Source organism: Podarcis muralis, chromosome 5 (genome assembly GCF_964188315.1).
Source record: "Podarcis muralis chromosome 5, rPodMur119.hap1.1, whole genome shotgun sequence".
Lineage (NCBI taxonomy): Eukaryota > Metazoa > Chordata > Lepidosauria > Squamata > Lacertidae > Podarcis > Podarcis muralis.
In genome coordinates, this window is record NC_135659.1 from 22895716 (window position 1) to 22922986 (window position 27271).

The 27271-nt window shown below is 41.1% G+C and overlaps 1 protein-coding gene across 7 annotated transcripts in view; it reads left to right on the forward strand.

Annotated features, from left to right (window-relative positions):
• VAV3 (vav guanine nucleotide exchange factor 3) overlaps positions 1 to 27271 on the forward strand; it is a 216134-nt gene that overhangs the window by 173403 nt on the left and 15460 nt on the right. For all 7 annotated transcript variants that reach the window (XR_013392859.1, XM_028732630.2, XM_028732625.2 and 4 more), the window contains 6 exons: positions 2836 to 2972; positions 7514 to 7579; positions 11962 to 11996; positions 14324 to 14446; positions 15410 to 15497; positions 25619 to 25763. Coding sequence is in view for 6 of the 7 variants with exons in the window: in XM_028732630.2 (XP_028588463.2) it covers positions 2836 to 2972; positions 7514 to 7579; positions 11962 to 11996; positions 14324 to 14446; positions 15410 to 15497; positions 25619 to 25763 (594 nt within the window). In the remaining variant the exon portion in view is untranslated. The remainder of the gene's footprint in view (positions 1 to 2835; positions 2973 to 7513; positions 7580 to 11961; positions 11997 to 14323; positions 14447 to 15409; positions 15498 to 25618; positions 25764 to 27271) is intronic.

The following is a 27271-nucleotide window of genomic DNA, read 5'->3' on the forward strand; positions in this document are numbered from 1 at the left end:
ACATGATAAGGCTTATGCGCCTTCCTCCTTTTGAAACTTTGAAAGTAGTGAATAATGCATGTTACCTCTAGAAACGCTGGTTCTGTATCCTTAATCAATACAGGCAATCTCCAGATGTCTGGGTAGGCTGAACTCTCAGGTGAGCATGCTGTGCATGAGTCAGAAAGTTTCCATTTACCCGAGGAGCCTTAACACGTTTGGAGGAGGGAGTGTTGAATAGTTATTGGGCTTGGAGGATAAACATGTTCTGGTTTACCTTTTAACTATGAGCAGAATTGGTAAAATAAATTTGTAAAATGATGTTCGTAAATTGAAGTCAAACAGAAACTGGTACATGGAGCTTAGTGTTTCTGTTGCTGCTTTTATTTGAGACATCCTTGTGCCGCATTCAGTAAGCTAATATCCCACATAATACTGGAACTTGGGGCCATCTAACAAAGCTGAATGTTGGGAAATTCAAGAAAGACAAAAGAAACTACTTCTTCACACATGGTTTAACTGTGAAATTTTCTCTGAGACGTTGCAGTAAGGACCACCAGCTTGGATGGCGTTATACCATATGAGTGCAATTTAGACAGACTATGTTCATGAACACTTAACCAGTGAATTTTGCATGGATTTGCACAAATGATTTTGCACAAAATTGGGATTTTTAAAAGGTGGCTTTGTGGAGCAGCATAAGCCTTATGCACATAAGTGTTACAGTTGCCAGATTAGATTACAGTTGCCAGTGGCTCTTCCAGATGAGTCTGTGCACGCCTTGCATGCTCACAGTAAACACCTGATGTAAAATGTCACCTGATGTGACCTTCCCTTGTTAAGTCAATAGCTTTAATGTGACTTTGCTTAGCCTTGCGATTCTGGCCGGGTGCGCTGGAACAGCTGCTGTGGTAGCTTGCATTTTCGGCTGCAGGTGAGGGCTCGTGTAACTGAGTGCCCCTCCATACAAGCAAGTTACTTGCATGAGGAAATCAAGCACATCAAGGATAAGTGCTCTGTTTTAATCAAAGATGCAAAATACCCAGGGTTTTTCCCCCCCTGTTTCAAGCTTCCTTGGGGGTCAAAACAGCTAAATGATTAGAGTTCTCTAATAAGGCCTCATGTATCGTTTTCAAAAACACTATAGAAGCTGGATCACTCAAATGCAGGAAAGAGTCCACAATTTTAAGGCAGGTCTCTGTGCTTTTAAGTAGGGGACACAGCAATGTTAGGAGCTCGTGTGAACTAGTAATGTTGAAAATTCTACCTGCCACTTCTATGTTTGTACATAAATATCCTGATCTGTGAAATCATTTCTGGGTGATGGTGAAATATCTGCAGCAGTAATAGGGAAGGTTTCACTCCCCCTTATGTCAAATCTCCTGCAGCACGGTCTTTCTCCATAAGCTGCATAAGACCCATCACAATATTGCATTTGCATTGGAGGCTTAGCAAGCGTCCTATGGAGGCTAAAATATAGTTTGGGCATGATCAACAGGATAAGCTCTTAGTAAATGCCTGTCATAACCTGGAATTAGAGGAACCATGTTAACTTTTTGAAATCTTTTCTTTTTCTTTTTCTTTACTAAAAACAAAACTTTTGAGCTGGTGAACACCTTTGTTCCGTGGGAAAATGCCCTTTTAACAAGACAATTCGGCAGAGAGGCCACTACAAGCAACATATGGTGCTGCATTTGGAGTTCCTTTGCTTGTAGAGTGCAATTGAATGATTGAATTACTCTGTAAATCCAATAACACTTAAGAAAAAATTAGATTTCCTTTTCAAATGATTATATCAGAAACATGGAGTGACTTGTGATTTCCTGTTGTCTTGGACACGTTTCCCTTTCAGTGGTGCACTCAAAGAAGACTGATGTGAATGCACGGAATTTCTCCATATCAGCGTCTAAAGCATTACCTCATCACATCTATCACCTTTTTATGGCTCTAAAATTAGAAAGATAACCTTAAGATATAAATCTTTTACAGGGCCAGAGTTGTATGTACACTCAGGAAAGGATGAGCCTCCGTGGCGATGAAATTGACTAGTGCCTCAAGAGAGAATTAATAGGAGGACAGGAGTGAGCTGATGAAAAAATTGATTATTTTCCATTAAACTGTATGTGCTGTGCTTTCATGAACTAAGCGGCAGCCTAGAGAAAAATATTTTTCTCGCACAACCACGTTAAAAATAATAATACAGGGGAGGAGGCTTGATCGTGAAAAAGGTCTCCTCTTTTCACATCTTAGTCCATATGTCAACATAAAATTTGACTTTTTCTCCGCCCTAATCCATTTGTTGGATGTAGTCAGGTTATTTGAGGTATTCAGATTTTGTCTTCCCCCCTCATGGCCACAATCCTACACACATGTACCTATAAGTAAAAGTCTCCTTTAGTTCCCTAGGGCTTACTTCTGAATAAGCAATTCCTTGGATTGCACTGTGATTTTGTATTTTTTATTTTAATCTGATTTTGATTTGTATTTTCCCACTGGCATTCTGTTTTTCAACCAAACGATCCTTAAAGTAGATGATATCAGCTGAAACCATAAAACATAGGTATAATCATAATCATAATCATAATCATAAACAATATACAACATGACAGCAGGATATGACACAACAGCCAGCATAAAACTCAAAACAAAATTCTTTGGGGGATTGAAAACAACAACCCTAAAGAGCCTATCAATGTGATGCTGTCCTTTGGGAAAGAGGGTGGGTGGGTGGGGCTCATTCTGCAGACTGTGAACAGGCCCTGTTGGAGGGGTCCTACTTTAGATCTGAGTTCCTGGGTAGGGCCATTGATTTTGGATAATTCACCACATATAGCTAACCTGTGCCTTTCTTTTCAGGATTACCAAAAATGCAAGTAATTCGAAACTATAGCGGGACACCACAGCCAGCTCCACATGACGGCCCTCCTTTACATATCCAGATCGGGGACATAATTGAACTCATCAAAGGGGATGCACACAGCTTGTTTTGGCAGGTAAAGTGCTTGGCAGTTCTGCTTCATTAGCTGAAGCTACTGAAGATGTCCCTGACTGGTGCCCACAACCAGGCCCGCTGCATCTCCTCAGGGCTAATCGGTTGCGACTGTATGAGAAGCCATGGTTCCTACTTTGTGTAATGCTGGGGAAGTTTCCGCTTAACCAACAGCCCAGCTTCAAGCCAAATCAGGTTGGGGGAAAACAACAACAACTGGTCTCCTACAGAGGTACCTAGGGTAGCTAATCCTATGAAGAGGTCATGTGAAGCTTTGAGGCTCTGCTGCTTTTAATGCATTTGGGGACGCGGGTGGCGCTGTGGGTTAAACCACAGAGCCTAGGGCTTGCCGATCAGAAGGTTGGCGGTTCAAATCCCCGTGACGGGGTGAGCTCCCATTGCTCGGTCTCTTCTCCTGTCAATTTAGCAGTTTGAAAGCACACCAGTGCAAGTAGATAAATAGCTACTGCTCTGACGGGAAGGTAAACGGCATTTCCGTGCGCTGCTCTTGTTCTCCAGAAGCGGCTTAGTCATGCTGGCCACATGACCCGGAAGCTGTATGCCGGCTCCCTCGGCCAATAAAGCGAGATGAGCACTGCAACCCTAGAGTCGGCCACGACTGGACCTAATGGTCAGGGTTCCCTTTACCCTTTACCTTTAATTCTTATTACAGTTACAGCTCCCTAGCATAGTAACTTCCCTCTTTGACTATAGGGGCCAAAGTAAGCCTGTTCAGCAGGGTGTACACCACTCTCAATTCTCTGATAACCTCTGTTCCACTCATCACTGCAGGAAGGTCTTTTCTTGTTCTTGCTTTTTACGCTTCCTCCCAGCTCAGCTCAGCTCATATTCTCCTCTCCGTCTGAATCCCCTGGCAGCCAGCAATATCCTGGGCATGTATCTTTCTGCATCTCTCTCACCCAGGTCACCTGTACTACTTTCCAGTCTGATGTGCTGTCATTTCCAGAAAACACAGCAACCAATGTAAACAAGCAAACAAAGCTTGCTTTTTACTGATTTCTGGGTGCGCTCCCTGCCAGATTCAGCTCACTGGCATCACTTGTTTCTGCAGGGATTGTTTGTTCCTGCAGGGAGCTGTTGACAACTCCTGTCATTTGAGAAGGGGCAGAAGTGACTGCTATTGAAATGCTTTGGGATTTTTGAGACACATTTCTTTTGCGAGCTTTTGAAAGAGCACAGTATTTGATCAGTGATCCTTACTTGCATACAATTTCTAGGCTTTTTTGTCTTCTCCAAAGGTTGTCTGGAACACTAGATCACATGCTGACCTGCCCCCTTCCAGACTATGTCGTGTGCAAGAATGCGGGAGGTGGGGATGGGAAGCACCACAAAGAATCAAAACAAAGAGGAAGGCAGTACTTTTACTTGAGCTTCGCTAAAAGCTGTGGATCAATTAGCACCAGAGTCTGTGTCACTTGCTAATTGCCAATCTTAAACATGTTTAGTTCCAAGTTAAATTCCACTTGAGTTCAGTGGCACTGGCTTTCTGGTAAAGTTGTTGAACATAGCCTTCATCCAAAAAACCCCCAAACGCTTGTCTTTTGTTTTTATGGTAAAAGAAACCAGTGGATATTGTGCAATTGCAAAGAGAACCTGCAAAGGCAGCATTGCATCACAGCTTACGTTATATATTTTGTTATCTCTGAGAGCTTATCCCCAGGGTTAGGAATGCACCTCTTGGCTTGGAACAAATTAAAAAACAAACCCAAAACAAACAAAAAAATCTATGATGAAAGATAGGTTGTAGTTCAAAGGCCCAATATTGCAACTTTATTCAGTGCTCCAGACAAGTGTCTGAAACTCCTCCTTAATTCGTCCGTTTTGTGCTTCATTTGTCTTGCATTTGAAGTGATGTTACTGCTTGTTAAGAATGGAAATCCCCAGGACTGGCACATGGCAACCATCATGCCTCATTTTAGGGAGCCTTTTCATAATAAAAGGAATCCAGATCTATTAAAGCCAATCTGCATGTTCAGAATAATAATGTGGTAGATCCCATCTGGAATCACACTACTTAAAAATGCAATCGGTGTATTGCTTATTTGAATGCAGTATATAATACTTTTATTGTGTGAAGAAAACTAGCACACCAGGGAGAGGATTAGGACAGAGTTCTTTTTAAAATGGATGTACTACTTCTCTGTACACAGGGATTTCATGCATAACTCATTTGATCTGCACGTTAATACTGAACCATTGAGAGCTGCCTCCTCCTCATATAGAGGTGCATTTATGATGCTGGAATTAGTCAGCCATCCCAGTTTGTGGAATGATGAAGAGGCCTTGGTCTGCAGCTCCTCACTAAAATAAAATCAAGAAAGCTAATTGCTGAATAGTTCTCTGCATTGCCAGGGCAGTTATTCTCAAGGGTTGAGCTGTTAATGGCACAAGAGTTCTACTATTAAAATTTGAAAAATGGAGAGTTCTGTGGACTCAAGACACTGGCAAAGGCCTAATTTTCATCAATGGTGTTAGTTCAATTACTTTTTAAGCCCAGTGTAATTGTTTGTAGGTTCTTGTTCAGAGGTTCTTTCACTGGGCCTGCCTGAGGAGGTACATGGTTGTGGGGGCGACCAGGGAGTGAAGCAGCCAATAGTTGCTTTTGTGCACAGTAAATCCTTCTCCACAGAGCCAGGATACTTTCCTAAGGAGCTACACTGTAGTAATTCCTAACTTTACCACTACCTTTACAGTCCCCTGTGATCTCTCGTGAGTACCCAATAGCTACAAACATTGATTCTGATACTTGAAACTGGAAATTTTTGAGCAAAGCATATGTAATATGTAGATGTAAGTTTGGGGATGTAAAACAGGTATATGGTTACTTCTTTGTACCAACCTAAATTCAAAGGTTTTTTTAAAACAACAACAACAACAACATCAACATTATTGCTATTTCTCCACACTGCTGCTGACTGGCTTCCAGAGATCCTTGAAAGGCGTACAACTCTTTATGTACAGTGGTACCTTGGGTTACAAACACCTCAGGTTACAAACACTTTGGGTTTCAGAGTCCACTAACCCGGAAGTAGTACCTCGGGTTAAGAACTTTACCTCAGGATGAGAACAGAAATCGTATGCCGGTGGCATGGCAGCAGCAGGAGGCCCCATTAGCTAAAGTGGTACCTCAGGTTAAGAATGGTTTCATGTTAAGAATGGACCTCCGGAATGAATTAAGTTTGTAACCAGAGGTACCACTGTACTGTGGCAATACTACATGCACAAAGTTTAGGGCAACAACTAGCACCCTGAATAGCTACATGATCTGTTAATTGCTTGTCTTGAGGGAACTGTTATGTGCGGTTCATGGTGGTAGTAAAAAATTAAATAAATTGTGTCCCCGTCCAGTCTGCTCCAGGAATGATCTGAAGTGACCAAATTGGACATCCAATGAATGTATTTTTAAAAAAACCCAAAAAACCCAGGACAGTGTGGCATTAAATATGCCCTGACACAGCAACCAGGTTTTGAGGTGCTGCTGCGGGGGTTGGGGCAGAAATTTGATTCAGTTCACATACATAATCCACACTTTCCAAAGCAACATGTGAACTGGAAATAACCATTCTAAATTCGCACATCTCTGAATTTTGCAGTTCAGTTCTCCAGTCAAATAATGTGTACAAAATTAGGGCAAACTGTACACAGAAATGCACACGTATTTTTAAACAGTGTTTTATAGAATAATGGAATTGTCAAGTTGGAAAGGACCCCAAGGGTCATCTTGTCCAACCCTAAAGCATCCATGACAGGTGAACATCCAACCATCTCTTTTAACATTGTACATCACCCTGATATCTCATTATACGATGGTATAAAACTACTTGTATAGTGATAGTGACACTATCTGAACCATTTTGGATCAGCTAGGAGGATCCTGGGTAGGGATGCTTGCGGAATTCAAGAATTCCGATCTGATCTGCCCTGATCTGTAGCTCCTGGACTAAAGTTGCACTTTGAATGTAAAAATGTATATTGATGCAGAAAAAGGACAAAATGGATTTATGAATTTACGTGTGTGACGTGGACCAGATGTAGATTTATTCAACCATCTGTATTCTGGGGACTAATTTGAAATGGGGAAGGGATGCAAAATATCTGGTGTTCACCAAATGGTGGAATTCATCCCTCCACTGAAAGTCATTGCCTGCAGAGTTACAGTGGTACCTTGGTTTGTAACCGCTTTGGATTATAACAGTTTTGGATTACAACCCACTTTTTTTTTTTATTACAACCATTTTTTTGGGGGGGGGAGGCCCCATTGGCAAAAGCGCACCTTGGGTTACAACCTGTTTTGGTTTACAACCAGACCTCCAGAACGGATTATGGTTGTAAACCAAGGTACCACTGTATCTTCTTGTAACTTAGGCCAGTCCAATAGCTATGGAATATGGACAGATTACTATGCACATGTTGATAACTGTTACATGGAAATTTGGAGTTCTTATGGATGTTCAAAGGGTTGTATGCACAATGGTGAGTTGCATGTGTTGTTTTCCCCTAATTGGATCTTTCTGTTTCTTTTAGGGTAGAAATGTAGTGACCCGGGAACTTGGTTTCTTTCCAAGTGATGCAGTAAAGCCTTGCCCTTGTGTAAGTAGACCCATGTAATTGTGTTTGTCAGTATAATTGTTTTCACAAAAATGTTTGCAGTGAGCTTGCCTGGTTCGTTCCAAGGTTTTTATTAATCCAGCCTAGTGGGATTTACATTATTTTTGTGATTCTTTTCGTTTACATGCTACACTTAATTTTATTTAAAAATGTAACATGGTTATGTTCTTTGTTATTGGACTTAAAATTGGAAGTCAGAAGGAACCCTGCACAAGAGACAGGCTTAACTCGTCAGAATTTAATAAGTTAAATTGTCTAACTAGTTTTCAAATAAAATACAGTCAAAACCTGCAATAAATGTTTTGTGCAATAAAGCTGCCGTCTTAAAAGTGGGGCAAGAATGCTCCATTTCTAATACATTCCCCAGTCACCTTGGGTTATAGAGAAAGATTAGACCATAATAATGGACTCAGAAATGCATCTGAAAACGAGAAAAGCTATCAAACCAGAGCTCTTGGTCCCTTTTGTCATATGTCTGCTTGGTTTGACTTTCCTAGATCCCTTCTCCTTCTTTCCTATCAAAGGCATGCATCATCTCTGAATGTTTTAAATTGCCCATGACTTGCAGCTTGTGCTGTTATAATTTTATCTGCCAGCAAAGCTCTGCATGAGTCAGCTCATTTTATACCAGGTTTGTAGAATCAGACAGTTGGATTAGGACTGGACAAAAACGGTGTTGACTCCAGCTATACGCTGTAACTTTGGACAAAATCCCCCCACCGCCCACCATTCTCCAGTTGCCCTTGGAATGTTGACTTCAGGATACTTTAGTCACACAGTAAGTTCACTGAAGAAATGTGACTCAAAGGCAAATTGTTCCTCATGGCTCAAGCTAGAGATCCATGCCACAAAGGGAGTTTTTAAAGGAAGTTTCCTTGAAGGTGGGGAAACCTAAATAACATGTTAAGGTAGAAATGACTTTTCAGTCTCCTAAAGGACTGTTAGCTGCTAAGAGTGAGCAATTTCCATTACCCAAGTCTTTCCAGTTTTACTGTAGTGGAAACCTATAATAGTGGGCAATTCCATATCTGATTTTTAAAAAAGGATCCAGTGAGGTTAGATTTATAGGAGCCACTTTTTGACCACAACTGAAGCACCAGAATACAAATCACAACATAGAAATCGTAAGTATGGCAAATTCTGGGTGAGGTTCTTTGCATCTACAATAACATATGCAGTTTTGCATTTATGTGAAATCAGGCCTGCCATGTGTACCCAGCATGTAGGGGCTTTTTGCTGGGGCCCAAACAAGGCCTACAGGATTGGGATGTTGCCTGTTCTACCCGGTACCCACTGCCACTTGGGCTGTATCTACACTGGTCTGGAAAAATGCAACCCTCTCCCCCCCCCCACGTAATATAGGTCTCAATGCAATTCCCATTGATGATCATCGCTGCTCTACAGCGCCCTTTGGTGATGCATATTTGCTCCTTGCTCCCTCTCCTTACTCACTTACCCAGAAGCTGTGAAGAAGTGGTCTGACAACTAAGCAGATGCTCAGCTCCTGGCCTGCTGATTGTAAGCTTGTAAGTGAGCAAAGGGAAGGGAGATGCTGCAACTTCCTCCTCTTGCTTTTGAATATCCTTGTTGGCAGAGAATTATACCCTAGCCACTGCCAGGTAAGCCTCCTTGCACGTGAGCAGAAGGGCAGTGTCGGTGCTGCCGGGGCTACAAGTGGCAGTAGGTGCTCAACAATTTTGGGGGCTTTCTAAAAAAAAAAGCTGAACAGTTCCAGTGGCTTCTTAAAATGTTGGGGTGTCCTGGTTTTTACTTTTTGAAATATGGCAACCCTACCAGATACATTGAAGGTATTCGAGCATTTAATGTAATGTGTCATTTGTTCCTAAAGGGTTCAAAACCTCCTTCTGAACTCTAGTTTTAAATTGTGAACAATCCATTTGTAGACTGTGCTTCTTTTCATTCCTGTTCTTGAGCTTCTTCTGAAGCGAGTACATAATGTTTCACAGCTACAATTTACCTATGTGATATAACGTTCCATAGAGAGGTCCACAAAAGCTATTTGAATGTTGTCATGTGTGCGGCAATTGCACATGTGCTCCCTGCCCCTTCTCTCTTTTGAATCCATGTGCAAGTAGGAAAAAGGGAAAAAAGAAAAAGAAACAAAAAAAAGGAGAAACACCTAAAAGCAAAACTCAGCAAAGCCCCAAAGCAAAATGAAAATTACCGCCTAAGGTACAGTTTTCAGTGCAATGCATTCTTATCAGGGAGAAGTTCAGTCATGAAGCTTGCATAAATTTGCAATATGAATAAACATCAATTTTCAGCGTATTACAGGCAGACTCTTGCTAGAAAGATAAATTGATGCTTCACCACTGTTCACCTGGAAGGGCAAAGTATAAACATTCCCTTATGACAAATGATAACGGAGATGATGAAACATCTATCAAATTTTCAGTGCACCATCGCTTTTACTATTATTATTAAATAACAGCCTTTACAACCAGCCCATATAAAAGTGCCCAGAAACAGTATAAAATACATACATCAAAAGGCATGAAGAATAAATATTGAATGAAAAATGGTTGAGGTCTGGAATATCTATACTATGGTGTGCTCTCAGATACACTGATAAAGCATTTTTTCTATCTGCAGTATGGAATATGTGGCAGCAAGAAGTCTTCTGTATTGGATAAATAACAGCTTATAATTCACTTTATTTCTTTCCATTTTTGTTGCGGTTAGTTACCATATGTAATCTGCACCATTTATTATCTCGACAGTCCTGTGATGATGATATCATTCCAGGGTTCGGGATTGTTTTGTATATTACAGTTTAGCAGATATGCCATGGCATACCCTGTACAGAGAGGAGGCGGTGGTGGTGATGTTATTCACTGTGCATGTGAAATAGACAGACGATGGTGATAAATATCCTTTATTTATATCCTGAATGTGTGCAGTTGCAAAACAGTTATAAATACGTAGATCCACTAACAAATGCAATAAAACATTCCTCTAAATTAAAACTGGCAATTTTGCGCCATATATAGCAGAACAACCAAAAACAGATGGAATAGTTGAATCAGTAAACCAACCATTAAAATCTTGCCAAAGCAGTAGTCTGGGGCCCAGGCTTAAACACACCTTAGCGCCACACTCGCATCTCCATCAATGTGTATGAGTACAAGGGGAAAGAGCCAGGGGTAAGGTGGGGCTTCTTCTTCGTCCTGGCAACATCTACAGAAAGCCACATCTACAGAATATCTACAGAAGCCACTCGTTTCCCAGGCAGAAATATCACTCTCAAAATAACTTGCTCCACCCACCCTTCCCTTTCCCCCTTTTAAATAAATGCTGTTGATATATAGAGTTTAGTACAGGCATCGGCAACATGGTGCTGTGCCAGTATTGCTGGACTACAACTCCCATCATCTCAGACCATTGGCCATGCTGGCTTAGGCTGATGGGAGTTGGAGTCTACACCATATAGTTTGGCTGGATACTTAAAACAACTCAGTATTTGTTCATGTTTCAGTAGATGATGATGATTTTATTTTTATATGTATCCTGCCTATCTGACTGGGTTGCCCCAGCCACTCTGGGCAGCTTCCAACAAAATATAAAAACCTCAAACATTTTAAGACTTCCCTATACAGGGCTGCCTTCATTCAGATGTCTTCTGACTGTCGTGTAGCTGTTTATCTCCTTGATGTACACTGGGAGGGTGTTCCACAGGGCAGGTGCCACTACCGAAAAGGCTGTCTGTCTGGTTCCTTGTAACTTCATTTCTCGTAGTGAGAGAACCGCCCAAAGGCTCTCAGAGCTGGACTTCAGTGTCCAGGGTGGAGACGCTCCTTGAGATATACAAAGCTGAGGCTGATCAACACCAACACTTTGAATTGTGCTTGGAAATGTACTGGGATCCAGTGAAGATCCTTTAGGACCGGTGTTATATGGTCCCAGTGGCCACTCCCAGTCCCAGTCTAGCTGCTGTATTCTGTATTAGTTGTAGCTTTCGAGTCAATTTCAAAGGTAGCCCCACATTGATGGCCATTTCATTGGCTGAAGTAGGAAAATTTATTACCAAATGTAATTAAAGCAGACACCCATTATATATATAGCGGGGGGTGGGGTGGGTGTGGGTGGGCATAGTCAGGTTTCTAAAGTTGTCACCTATCATAATTAAGTAGCTGTGCAGATCTATTTATGTGAACCAGTGCTGTAATAACACATTGTTTTAGTCATTAATTTTAAATAATGGGTAGAATTATAGGATTTCCTCAATTTTATGATCATTTATATCCTTGTCTTAAAGCCATAGCACAACGCTATTTATTCAATACAGTACATCACAATATTATGCATGTAATTTATTTTTCCTCTTTTAATTTTTTCAATATTAGGTTCCTAAACCAGTAGACTATTCTTCCCAGCCATGGTGAGTGCTTCTAAACTATGTTTGTTTTCGGTTTTGGTGGTGCCTGGGAGTTTAAATAAATAGCCTGAGCAAAAAACCTGTTATTAATAGCAATCTAATTTGTTGTAGTTTAACCTTTCTGATCTTCTGCAGAAGGCATTTTGTTGCAATGTAGGCAAAAATAATTGAATATATGCACTGCCTGACGGCATTTTTCATAGGTTTACCATACTTTATGATTTTGACAGTCTGTTTATACCAATTTCTCTCTCTCTCTCTCTCTCTCTCTCTCTCTCTCTCTCTCTCTCACACACACACACACACACATACACACTAACTATCCCTTAGAGTGAAATCTAAGAATCTCATGCCAAATCTTAGATGAGACAGTCCCTGATCACCAGCATACTCTTTCTGTTGTTGTTGTTGTTGTTGTTGTTGTTGTTGTTGTTGTTGTTGTTGTTGTTGTTGTTGTTGTTGTTTTACTGCCCTTCATCAAGAGAATAAAATACAAGATAAAACTCCTCTATGCAAGTTCATGAACCCCAGCCACACCCCTCCTTACAGGTTCCCCTGATCTCAGTTTGTGGATGAGAGAGGTCTCATAGACATTGGAGGAATAGATAGTGATGTATCTATTCAGCCCAAGTGCACATGGGAAGTAAGCATTTTGCTTGCAAATTCCAGTTTCTGTTTGTCTTTGAGCTGCCTGGCTTCCTGGAACCTCCTGTTTGGTGGAAGGACCGTAGCTAAGTGACAGAGCATCTGTTTTTCAAGCAGAAGCTCCCCAGTTCAGTCCTGGCATCTCTGGCTTGGGCTGCAAGAGGTTCCCTGTCTGAAACCCTAGAAAGCCTCTGCCATCAGCATAGATAATAGAGGGACCAATATTCTTACCAGCATAAAACAGGTTCCTTTCTTGCCAACTAATTGGTATTCATTTTCCAAATTTTTAACAAATCAACAACAAATCAATTCAAATTTAACACAAAATTTGAAATGGACTTTTCCACACACCCCCTTCAATATGCTTCTTTCCCCTCCCTCCTTTGCTGGTCACAATAAGATACTTTTTCTTAATTTCTAATAGTTTTTCATCAATTCCTCTTTCCATCAGCTGTGCATGTTCAATTTTTGCTTAGCCTAACTAGTTTCCCAATATAAAACAGCTTCCTATGTTTGAATGGCCATCCACAATGATGTTGATGATAAATCAGGATCATGTGTTATATGCAAGCATATCATGGGATGTTTCCCCAACTTTTGACAACTGTCTCTCACACACACAAAACTCTTCCAAGGGACAGGCGATTCTTATGCATCTCTGATGAAATACAGTAACTCAGCAGAAGTACTGGTCCTCACAGGCCACTGATAGGTGAAGGAGACTCATCCAGAACCTCACAGAAGCCATTAATTAATTACACTATTATGTCTTGGCACATTTTGGAATGACTAAGATATTGGTTAAACTGCAATGAAGGAATCTGTATATTGTACCCAGCACTATTTTTCTAGGGAAAGAGGTGCTGGAACTGACACCTCCCTCATTCTCTTAGAATGGCAATGGTGTCTACCCGAGAGGTGCCGGAACTGAGTTCCGGTTGAAAAAAAGCCCTGATTGTACCTATACTGGAATTCCTGTTCTAATCATAGAAGCAAAGTGCCATTGCATTCACTCCAGTAAGCAGACATGCCTTTCATGTACAAAACACCTTTGTAGACCCCACACATGTGAAATGGTTCTGTGCTTGCAGCCCATCGGCTGGAATCCTAAGTCCGCAATTGGTACGATGCAACACAGTCTATCTAGTCTTTTATATATTGTATGTGTTTGGATTATTAATGTATTTGGATGACTCTGTATGATTTTATTGTCTAAACATATGCCATTAGAGGCTAATAACAATAATAACAATAATAACAATGTAACACAGTCGAGTGAATGGAATTCCCATAATTGGATTCGCCACTGAGTATGTAGCAACCAACTTAATAGAGGTGGGTATCAGTTGCTGAAGAATATCAGGGCGTGCATAGTCCACCTCTAGCCAAGCTCATGATTCTTGCTGGTGCAATCATTTATTCTGTTTCAGTGCTAGGTCGTGACCTATGTGGAAGGGCCTGGGCACATGCCACAAAACTTCAGCAAATCTTAATTTCCCCCACAACGCCACCTCGCAAGCTGCTTGCCAAACCAGCTGAAAACCCCAGCCTCGCTTGCGATGGGGTGGGTGGAGCTATGAGCTGCTCAGCTCACGGACATGCCCCTGCAAAGTGCCTTTGGCTCATCTGCTTAGTGTCCATTTTTAAGGAAAGTGTAGTTAGTAACTTCACACACTTTGTTGCAGGTATGCTGGAATGATGGAAAGGCCGCAAGCAGAGACTGAACTTATTAACCGGGTAAACAGCACATACTTAGTGCGGTATAGGACTACAGAATCGGGAGAATATGCCATCAGCATTAGCATTAAGTAAGTGAGAATTAATTCCCGCCTCCTGCAAAAGCATTTATCCTTTCCATTATTGTTTTAGCTCTTGTGTGAATAGATGTGACCAATAGACGACATTCTCATTGCCTGCTGCAGTTACATTTTGCGAAAAATAATATATTCTGTCATTTGTGAAAATCTGGATAGTTTGAGAAGTACTTTTGCCTTGTTGATACAACTCATGAAACTTTTATTGAAGGTCAGGGTTCCCTAATCCAGCACAAGGATAGTTAAATATACAGTGAAGCGTTTTTGCTTGTAAATCACGCCTTGTGAGTATGTGTGTGTGTGTGTTGGTCAGGATCTGCTGCTGCACAGACACAAATGCTCTTGCATTGCAACTGTGCTGCCTTTCAGTCTGCACATCCTTCTTCATCTCCCAAAGCCATTCAGGTTCATTTCCTTTGGTCTTCAGGCATCTTCTTTTGTTAGTAATCTGTTCAATGGAGGCTGTGGTGCAGTGCACTAATTAATGTATGAGTTAGGACACGAATGACTTTATGCTAGTTAGCATAAGGTGATTTAGTGGTCCATTTGCATTTTAACTAGAAAATGTTTAAAATTGATTTGACTACCAGCTGAAGTCAAATAGAATATTTCCCTTGAATTGATTGCAAATGGAAACAAGCTTAACGTCTAAGGAATATTAATTTTAAATAAAGCTGCTGGTCTGTTTTGTCAATATGAAGTTGAATGCAATCAGCATTACAGGATCCCATAATCAGATCTTGCTGGGAGGCCTTTTCTAAAATCTGAATTGAGTCTGCATCTTGAGCCAAACCCTAATAAATGTGTTTTGTTAATTAGGTGTCAAGGGTGTATTGGCATGGATATACATTTTGTCTTAAGAATTTATTTGTGTAGTGGTGGGGCATGCCCTCAAGTAATTTATTGATTGTTCCTGATTAAAAACACATTTATATTCATGTTATTCATTGCCCATAGGTACAATAATGAAGTGAAGCACATAAAGATTTTCACAAGAGAATGCTTTTTTCACATTGCAGAAAATAGGAAATTTAAAAGTTTAATGGTAAGCATCAGTTTTGATTTCTCTCTTTGTGAATATATCATCTAACTTTATCTTTTTGAAAACTGATTCTTTGCATTTCTAGAAAAAAAATACACAAGAACAATGCTAAAACAGTCAGTATATTTTTTTACTGTTAGAATACTTAATATGGCTTCAGTGAATTGGTTAGCTTCTAAGACTGTTTGCATTCACAATCCTGGTGATCAAGTGGTAATTAAAAAGTTGAATCTGTCTTCCAACTGAGGCAACAAATGCAACCAAGCACTGTAGAGCTGTCTACCCCCCCCCATCCCCAGCCCAGTAGCTGTGTGGAAAAAGACTGCCCTTTATCAGAACACATTTCGAGGTCATCAAGCAACATGCGTATATGTTGCAGATAAACAGATCAAACTGCCTTGGTTTATTTATATAGTTTTTATCCCTAGCAAATCAGTCACCCTACAAACATGTCAAAAATACAGGATATAGTCTTTCTCTATACTGCTAGTTTTTTCTTTGATTTGTCCTACTAGTAACGTTCCGTAGTTTGTGGTGTTTCATTATACTCATTAAAATATTAATAATATACTTAATCATGAATGTCCATGCAATCCATCCTACTAGATAATTAGAATTATTTTGATCTGTAACAGATAAAATAAAAATGTAGTTTACTTTTTTCTCCCAATGCGTGGATTTTGTAGCAGCAGGTTTATGATAGAGAAATGAAGTAGTTTTCATACAATACATAATAATCAGTGGAATTCACTGTTGAGATGGAAATGTCAAAAAACAGTTTTTTGATGGATTGGGTAAATTCAAGGTCCACTAATGATCCCTTTATGTTCACAAACACTATTGTCTCTCAGTAACCAAGAGATGGATGAGTTATATATTCTTGCAGTTTCTGAATTTGCTTCTCAGGGATTTGTTTGGTAGTGGTATAAGATGTGATGACTCATTCTTCCTTTTGTCGTGCTACTTTGGTGCAGTCTTAAATGGGGTCTTTTCCAAAGAAGTGTGTGTGTCACCAATTCTTCCTCTTTTTTATGCAAATTGTTGTATCTGAAGTAGTCCTGAGCAATCATTTGGGGTGGAGCTTTGGTCCAGTCAAACCGTGCGATTATTGTGTTTCATAAATAACAGAACATTTCCCCTCTGCTTGTTTGGTCTAAAGCTTGCCCTCATTGATTTTGCTTTTAGAGACTTAAAAGTGGCTGAATAGAATGAGAATATTGAATGAATTGCTGATGAGAGAGCAGTTTATGCATTATGCTTCCATTGTGCAAAGCAAAAAGCAGTGATTTGAAAGAACGGAATGATTAGATGTTATACTAAACATTTTTATAAACAACTTGGATGATGGAATAGGGGATGCTCATCAAATTTGCAGATGACATCAAACTGGGAGGGGAACTAATGCTGCAGAAGACAGAATTGGGATTCAAGATGACTGGGCCCAAACAAAATAAATTTCAATTGGGACAAAAGTAAGGTTCTACATTTAAGCAGGAAGAACCAGCTGCACAAATATAAAATGGGGGACATCTGGCTTTTCAGTATTACATGTGAAAAGGACCTAGGGGTCTTAGTAGACCACAAGCTTAACATAAGTCAGCGGTGTGAGGCAGCAGCAAAAAAAGCTAATGCTGTTATAGGCTGCCATCAACAGAAGTTCAGTGTCCCAGTCTAGGGAAGTCATAGTGCTGCTCTAATCTGCCTTGGTCAGACCACACCTGGAGTACTGTGTCTAGTTCTGAGAATATTGACAAGCTGGAACGTGTGCAGGGGAGGGTGACCAAGATGATCAAGGGTCTCGAAACCAAGCTTTAAGAGGAACAGTTGAAGGAGTTGGGTATGTTTAGCCTGGAAAAGAGGAGACTGAGAGGAGATATGATAGCCATATTCAGATATCTAAAGGGCTGCCACATGGGAGATGGAGCAAGTTTGCTTTATCCTGCTCCTGAGGATAGGACCTGAACCAGTGGCTTCAAGTTACGAGAAAGAAGATTCCGACTATACATCAAACTGTTCAACAGTGCAACAGACTCTGTCGGAAGGTGGTGGACTCTCCTTCCTTGGAGGTTTTTAAGCAAATGTTGGACGGCCATTTGTCATGGATGCTTAATTGAGATCCCTTCCCTGCAAGGTGTTGGACTAGACTAGCTGACCATTGGGGTCCCTTCTAACTCCACAATTCTGTGACTCTATGATTTTGCTTTGATCTCTGAACTTACTTCTTAGCATAACCAGAGTTCAGGGATCATGCTCAGTCTGCTTGTATAAGGAATTTCAGAGATTTCTTAAAAATGTCTCTTGCATTCTTCCCAGATCTCTGTATCTTTATGACAGTGATAACTAATACTGTTTTGAGGAGGTGTTGCCTCCACTACAGCCTTTAAAATGTAACAGAATGAGGTGTTGAATTAAGTTTTCCGGAATAAGTTTGCCCAGAATAAATGATTACCATGTGATGTGATGGAAGGGAACATATTGATTTCATTTAGGTTTTGCTATTTTTTTTTTTGTATTGTGTTAAATTACTCTGTCCAGGAGTTAAGATCAACCAGGCTGACCATCATTTGTGTCCCATCAGTGGGATTTGTGCATTGGGTGTGGTGTGGTGTGGTGTGGTGTGGTGTGGGGGGCTTCCCCATGTAGCATCCCAGCTCTGGAACTTCCTATCCCAGCCATAGGCAAACTCGGCCCTCCAGATGTTTTGGGACTGCAACTCCCATCATCCCTAGCTAACAGGACCAGTGGTCAGGGATGATGGGAGTTGTAGTCCCAAAACATCTGGAGGGCCAAGTTTGCCTATGCCTGTCCTGTCCCTTGAAATTTGGTTTGCATCGTCACTGCTGTTGTTTAGTCACCAGCTCAAAAGATGGCTTTAAACACAGGTGTTTGGGTGTTAACCCTGATGTTCCTTGGATATATTTGTGGTGTATCTTAGAGTTATTTTTTATGATTTTATCAGTACAGTGGTACCTCGCAAGACGAATGCCTCGCAAGACAAAAAACTCGCTAGATGAAAGGTTTTTTTGTTTTTTGAGCTGCTTCGCAAGACGATTTTCCCTATGGGCTTGCTTCGCAAGACGGAAACGTCTTGCAAGTTTGTTTCCTTTTTCTTAACACCGTTAATACAGTTGCGACTTGACTTCGAGGAGCAACTCATAGAACGCGGTGTGGTAGCCTTTTTTGAGGTTTTTAAAGACTTTGGTGATTTTTGAAGCTTTTCCAAAACTTTCCCAACACTGTGCTTCGCAAGATGAAAAAAATCGCAAGACGACAAAACTCGCGGAACGAATTAATTTCGTCTTGTGAGGCACCACTGTATTGCAATTTCCTTGAAATTGTTTTTACTCGTCTTGAGATCTTTGGCTTATAAGGGCATGAAAGAAATGATCCAGTTATATGTTTGATTGCCTCTGTAACTCAGATGATGCCAAAACAAGCATCCCACCTAACTTGCAGTCCACAAAAACACTGGCAAGGAGGTCAGGTCAGCTGCCCATCCCTGTTCTGGCAGTGGCTTTTCTCTCTGACTCAAGTGAATTGATAACAACAGGAGGCCCAGGCAGGCTTTTAAAGTTTGTTTAAGTGATTAATGCAAATGAGGTGTGGAGATATAAGAAACTGGAAAAGTTCTTAGGGTGGGGCCCCCAATTATCACATCTTTGCTAACTGGAGCTTGCAGGGATTCCAGAATAAAAACCAAGGGAAGGGTGTGCCTGCTGAGCTTGATTTCCTTCATAAATGCAAGTTAGAACAAATATTTAGAATTCTAAAATTTCAAACTGTTGCCCTGAAATGTAAGATACTAAAATCCCCCAAAGATAAATAATTAAAAGTAGAAGAGCTAGTGAAGAAAAGAGTCGTGCAAGGGGTGTAGGTACGTGCTTATCTTCCTTTAGATTTTAAAAGTTCTTTGTAGGATCATCTAGCTTATCATTAGAAATGCATGGTCTGCTTTACATCAGGCAGGAGAATTTTTGTTAGATGTGTTTTAAAACCTGCTCCTCTGCATGGTTATTCAGAGGCAAGTCCCACTGAGTTCAGTTTACTCCCTTGTAGTTGTGTAAAGGACTTTCAAGGCCACAATGAAAGCCCAAGGCAGATCGTCTTATATGACAAAAACCTTTTCAATCCTGATTCCTGAATAAGAAACAAACCCAAGCACTGGAGCATAGTTGCCAACTCCCTGGGGCCCTGGGTGCCTGAGCACCCACAAAATTCCCCATGAAGGGACCAGGCACCCACAAATTTAGGTGACAGGGCTGCATGGCACCCACAGCCCTAGGCACCCATGGTCACGGGGGCAAGCTGGCACTTGCCCTGGAGGCAGAAGTTGAATGCATGTAGCACTTTTTCATACTGAAAAGTATTTGGAACATGAGACTGAAGTGTGCCTCCAATAAAAACCCAAAACAACTGTGCCTTGACTATCTTGGGGTTTGGAAAATGTTCACATATGAACTGTTTGGTAGAACCAGAAAATGACAGCATCCCCAAAACTCAATACAAGTGCCATCTGGAAATGTTATATAATTTATCTTGATTGATTTTACTACCTTTTTGTCCCGGCTTTGCTCCAAAGAGCTCAGGGTGACTTGCAGGTTCCTTCCCCTATAGCAGGCATAGGTAAACTCAGCCGTCCAGATGTTTTGGGACTACAACTCCCATCATCCTTGACCACTGGTCTTGTTAGCTAGGGATGATGGGAGTTGTAGTCCCAAAACATCGGAGGGCTGAGTTTGCCTATACCTGCCCTACAGCAACCTTGTGAGGTGGGTTAAGCAGAGAGGGAGAGGGAGGGAGGGCGGGAGGAGAGAGAGAGAGAGAGAGAGAGAGAGAGAGAGAAGTACTGAGGCTCGTGAGTTTCATGACTCAGTGAGAATTCGATTCTGGATCCTCTGTGGTCTTTGGCACTCAAAGCACTGCACTATCCTGACTCTCAAAGGGAATTTGGAATCTGTACATTTGAGTAGTTTGTCTTGTTGCTTGCACTTTTGGGGAGTCACAATGGTGCATGTTGTTCAAGATCATGTGATATGGCAGTGAATTATAATAAACACTTCAGTCTAGCAGAACAGACATGCAGGCTACAGTTATCACTTTCAGACTGAAGCTCTTAGTTTATCACCACTGACACAGAGGTGTACCTTATAGTTCCATCATCACCTTTCATTTTGCATGCATCTTCTGATATACAGGTGGCTCTTGAAAGTGTGCTTTATGCCTTCCAAAGATAACAGGAGATGCTGCCTTGACCGGTTCTTAATGCCATCTGATGAATTATTTTTAAAAACCCTTCTTATCACAGTTCATCTTCTTTGAAAGTCAGCAGTTGTTGTTTCCAAGAGTCCTCATGTCTTGTGTGCTTAGTAAGAATCTTGTAGGCCAGCCTTTTCCCCCACTGTTTGAAAGCCAGCAGAAAGTGGGGAGGTGAGATGGTGGCATGTTCACAGACAGCTGACCTGCCGTTTTTGGGAACATTTGAAAGGCACAGGAAGAGGAAAGCAATCCTTTGACAAGGAGAACTGGAGCTTCCTTGCACACAGATGTTCAACATACACAAATCAAATCAAATCAAAACTTTATTAGCAAAGCCAACAGGCCACAGCTGTACAAGAGTTAAAAGTGAAAATAGGGATAAAAGGAAAAAAAGAACAGGCAAAAGGAGGTCCGTCGGGTGAGCAAGTCTGTCACTCAGATGGTGGCCCTCAATTTCGCAGCTCTCTCGATGTACCTCGCGACCTTCTCTGTTATCTGACTATCCGTATCAGATAATAGAAAATACAGTGTAATGTCTGGTGAACGGCCGGGGTTGGAGAGAATGAGTGGGGTAATAATCTCATTCCTTAGGTCTTTGTAAAGGGGGCAAGAAAGAAGGACGTGGGACACTGTTTCCGTGTTACCATCTCCACATGGGCAGAGTCGTTTTTCAAATGGAGTCTTTTGGTAACGACCTTCGAGTACAGCAGAGGGAAGAACATCCCATCTAGCCAATGTAAAGGCACGTCTGTATTTTGGGATGGTTAGTTTAGACAAATATGAAGCTGGAGAGTCAAAATGAGAAGGGGGAAAGTAGGTATACCATGGGCACAGTTTCTTTACGATAGTCAGGTTGTTTTGTCGTTCAATGTCTTTCAGGCGCTGGCCTATTAGACTCTTTGCTTTAGTGAGGCCCATTGATAGTAGGGACTGTGAGTGTAGACCGCATGTAAGGAGTTTTTGATGCACAGTTTTGAACCACTTGCTTTTGTGAGGGTCTTGCATCACTAGAGGCAGTAGACCAGGTGGATTCAGATTAAGACGAAGCCAATAGTTGAATGTTCTCTGCCAGGTCCGAGTTTCCACAGATGGAAGGCAGGCCTCGAGTCGTAATGCTGCGTTTGGAACACAGGAGGGGACGCCGAATATCTGCCTTAGAAATTTAGACTGGACAGTTTCAAAACTGGAGCAGTGGTTCCCCGTCCAGATTTGCGCCCCGTACAGTAACTGCGCCAGAGGTTTTGCTTGAAAAACTTCAACGGCTGCTGGGATGTATCTGCCCCCCTTCGTGTAGAAGAAGCGGGACAGCATCTTGATACTTTGAGCTGCTTTTTCTTTGGCACATTTTTGATGGACATCCCAGGACCCGGTCGACTGGAAAACGATACCCAGATATTTGAAGGCTTTGACTTGTTCAATTGTCTGGTTATCCATCCTCCAGCTATACTGTCTGTGTTTCCTTGCAAAAACCATAATTTTGGTTTTCTGATAGTTTATTGCAAGTTGCTCTCTCCTACAGTATGCTGAGAATTCACCTATAAGCCTATTTAAGCCTATTCTTGTTCGAGATAGGAGTATCGCATCGTCAGCGTACAAAAGCACTGATATTGCTTTGTCAGCCAGTTTGGGGGCGTGGAAGTCCGGAGATGACAAACAGTTAACCATATCATTGATGTAGATGTTGAATAGAACTGGGGCCAGGATGCAACCTTGCTTGACCCCCTTACTGACAGGAACTGGTCCTATAAGATGGCCATTTAACGAAGTTCTTACATGCAGCACCGTGTCTTTATATAGACAGCTGATCAGAAATAATAGTCTTTTGTCTATACTTGATGTGCTCAATTTATCCCAGAGTCTTACACGTGGAATTGAATCGAAAGCAGCCTTTAGATCGATAAAGGCTGCATATAACACCCCACGGGATTTTTTGGCATATTTGTCAATTAAATAGGCTAGGGTGAAGCAATGGTCTATGGTGGATCTGCCTTGCCTGAAACCCGCTTGCTCTTCCGCTAGAATAGCTTCAGTTTCCAGCCAGCTAGTTAGCTTGGTATAAAGATGTTTGGCATATAGTTTGCTGGGTATAGGCAGAAGGCTGATTGGTCTATAACTCGCCGGGTCTGTCATGGGTCCTTTTTTATAGATTGGGATAATTATTGCCTCAGTCCAACCATCTGGGAGTAAACCCGTTGAGTCGATCCAAGAAAATAAAGACGCCAGCAGGGGGGCCCACCAGCCAATGTTGGACTTCAGAAGTTCGGCAGGGATGGGCACATGCAGTATTCAGCTTAGCCCTATATTGGCTTTCAGGCAAACTGTGGAAGAGAAGGGAGCACACATGTAAGCCCCACCCTGTACCCCGAAGTGTGCCAGCTGTGTTTTAAACCTGAAGGTTTGAAGAAGAAGCATTCCTGACTGCAGGGATCTTTGGAGCGTGTTCAACTGAATGCATGGGGGTCTAATGTGGTGCCAGAGCATGTGGGGCATTTGGAGTTGGGCTGGTATACACACCCCTGTCTTCCTCCACAGTTTAAGCCCTTATGTGTTTGCTCAAACACCTGAATAGGGCTGATGTCTAATAAGAAACTGAACCCGCGTGAGGCCTTCCGCGATTTTCTTCTCAGCTACTTTTCTCATATGTTGCCGTCAGCAGAAAAGATACTATTGCACACTGTAGAGATAAAGGTAAAACAGAAATAGTGTTATGACAGCTTTTGTGTTTGGGGAGAAAATCAACCCATCAGTAGGGAAGGTTTTCATGCTGGCAAGATTCCTGTAGATCATAAGGAGTTCAAAACAGCCGATCTTAATGATCTAGCCAAAGCTAAACCCTTCTAAGTCCCATTCATTCCAGTAAGTGTATTAAGTGTGTACTTGAATTTCTTGCAGTGGAAATCGAAATGGATTTAACTGTATAGCTTTGGTTGGTTGGATTGTGGTCAGTGTTTGGAAATCTCTGGGTCACCTGTGCAGTTTTAAGCACTTTGTATATACCTACATTTGCGAGAAGATGTGCTGAAAAGGATTTTCTACCATGTCATTTTTAATTTTAAGGAACATATGATCATACAGTAGCATGTGAGGAGCTCAAAGGCATTTGGAAGCTTCAATTAAGAATTAGTTTGGTATATATGAGTTTCCTTTATGAGCGGTATGACTCATGAGCATTAAAAAAAAAAAATCATTTGCTTACTGAGTTTTTTCTCACCTTCTAATGTATTCCTTATGCCACATGCCTGCACATTATTGTGTTGCTCCATGAAAATTCAACTTTTTCTTGCAACACAACTGAGAACAAGAGTGGGTTTTAAATTGGGCTGGATGGCAGTAACTAGGGATGGAAGAATCAGCCTTTAACTGATGCTTGTCACTTCTGCATGTGTTTGCTCATAAGTCTGTTCCCTACTGTCTGTATTTTCGTTTTTAAATCAGCATTTAGATAAGTATTTCAATACATGTTTCTAAGAATGATTTTCTTTAAACAGAAGCATTTTAAACAATCATTTTGATAAGTGGAGAACAGAGTCAGAAGATTCAGGAAGTATGAAACCTGGTTGATAGCTATGTGGCAACCCACACCTTAGTTTGGAACAGCCATATCAGGGCCAATTCATATTGAAATTCAGAAAGATTCTTCATGCTTCCGTAACAGCCATATAAAATATCGGAAAGAAACAATAGTTGGCCCACAAAAATAAGGTTCTGACAAAACAAAAGGCTGTTTGCTTGGATGGTCTGATCGTACAGTTAACAGAATTCTCAATAACAATTGAGAGTTTAGAGTAAGGAGTTAACATTAAAGAACTTCAGCACATGTAACTACAAAGCAACTGGACAGGAGTGTCTGGTTTGTTGATTGCAAAACCGTACATGTAGAAAAACTCGTTTTATCATCATTTTAAAACCTCACTTTCTAAGCTGCAGGAGAACTTCTGGTTGGTTGTTTTTACTGCTTCGGGATTAGTCAGTACGTTTGTCACTGGTGTTTTTACAAATGGTGATTGCTAACTTTTACAGCTGACCATTAGGAGTTGGATAAATGTATATGCTGATCTTGGACAATGAGAAACTTCAGCACAGTTTTAGTTTTTGCGTTTACTTGCACACTGGCTTGAGCGCATGCAAAGACTTCTACCTGTGTGGCATGGATTCCTGGTGTGCATTATGAGTAATGGCCTTTCCAAGGGTCAAAACATCATGTGAATGGTTTGTAAGTGTATCAGGATGCCAAACCATATGAGAAAAATATGTCACATACACCTGAAGTGTATGTACAAGGAAAAATACAAGTGTAGAGTCAATGATAACCACATGGGGAAAAGGAATGTGAGGTGAAAGTCACAAATGCCAGGCAAAGTAATAAACATATGTTAGGACTCACACCCCTGAAGAGGGGCTTACAATTCCCTGTGCATAGAAATGTAGGTGTCATGGTGAATGTTTCTAGCTTGGCATGATTGTTTCAGTGTGCAGGATATTTTTTCTTCTTAATGTGAGAATTGTTTCACTAAGAAGCTGACACGCTTACCCCCACCTGCTTTTTATGATAAATAGGCCAGTCTCACGTATGCAGATGCCCTCCAGCTTAATTCCTGAATGCTGAAAATGCAAATGCAATATCTCTCATGTATGAATTAAACCTGTACTGTCTGTGTAATTTATGTGCCTTGTCTTCGATCTTTCATCACACAAGTACCTCTTCAATAACAAGCAAAGAGTACCGATATAGTTCCAGTACTCTTCCTGCAGTGAACTGGGTGCATCTATTTCTATAAAGCTGCATTAAAGTTTCTGTGCATTAAATACTGGTAGGAGAAGAGCACAAACTAAAGATTTCTATTCTATTTCTCCCTGTCTTCTGGAAGGAACTTGTGGAGTATTACAAGCACCACTCTCTCAAAGAAGGCTTCCGAAGTCTGGATACAACTCTTCAGTACCCATACAAAGAATCCGAAAATTCGCTGGACCAAAGGAGCAACAGAGCAAGTGGAAACAGAGCATGTGGCAACTGTGAGCATTAGAATTTGCTGTCATTTAATAACAAAGGAATAGCAGGAGGTTAAAACATCTTCATTTTGCATTTTTGACACAGAACCAATTAATATGATAATGCTTTTAGCTAGGTTTTTTTGTTTTGTTTTGTTTTGTTTCCCTGCAGCTAAGCAGAAACAGGATCTGCTGACAGGTTTATGAACAGGTCTAGTTAGACTTCCTGACTGCCTGTCCTTAAATCAAATCACCGCTCAAACATCTATTAAAAATGTAAGTGAGCGATTGATTTGTAAACAGACATTTTGCATTGGCTGCGCTGTTTTCGGCTACATGAATTAATAAACATGTAATTCTAATCTTGCATTTGGCATTTAAATGAATAATTTGTGTGATTTAAAACCATAGATTATAGAGCAGAATTTCTGTGAAAAAAACTTTTAATTTCTTAACAGATTTTCCTCTACAATGTTGCTCTTGTTAGAATATCTTTCTGGGGCCTGACTAGATATTGAATGGAAGGCTTTGGCATGAGAACCTGAATCACCATCGAACATCGAAAATTCATTAGGGGAAAGGCTCATATTTGAAGAGAAAAGGCTGGGTGTGTGCAGTAATAATAATAATAATAATAATAATAATAATAATAATAATAATAATTTATTTATACCCCGCCTATCTGGCTGGGTTTCCCAGCTACTCTGGGCAGCTTCCAACGGAATGTAAAAACAATACAGCATCACACTTCCCTAAACAGGGCCAATAGACAATGAACAATGGCTAGAGAAAAGAAGTTTCAGAAGGGGAATGCAGTGGAAAAGCAATAGGCAGGGGAAGGGTTAAGCTTTCCCACTTCTCCTCTCCCCTAACATCTAATGACAACCTGCTGAATATAGTCACAATGTGTTACTGGACTACAACTCCCATAAACCCTGACCATGAACCGTGTTGTCTGGGACTGATGGGAGTTGTAGGCCAACAACCTTTGGGGGGGGGGAGCACAGGCTCCCCATCCCTGGACTATGGGGTGGGTATCCAGTGGACAGAATGAATAACATTTATGTCATTTGAATGTGTGCTCTCTCTCTCCTTCTCTTTTGTGTGCACGCACTTGCACACCCCACCCCACTCAAAAGCATGTCTTCATTACCACTTGATCAGCAATTGACAATGTACAGTCGTACCTTGGTTCTCAAACGGAATCTGTTCCGGAAGTCTGTTTGACTTCCAAAAACATTTGCAAACCAAGACATGGCTTCCGATTGGCTTCATGAGTTTCCTACACTCAACTGGAAGCCACGTCGGACGTTTGGGTTCCAAAGAACGTTCGCAAATCGGAACCTTACTTCCAGGTTTGCAGCGTTCGGGAGCCAAAGCATACGCATACCAAGGCGTTCAAGAACCAAGGTACGACTGTATATAAAATTCATCTTTTTAGACATAAGGAATTGAGTGTGGCCTAATAATATTCCATTGATAAATGGAAGCATGTTGAAAAACTGCCAGATGATCGGTAGATGTTCTTCAAA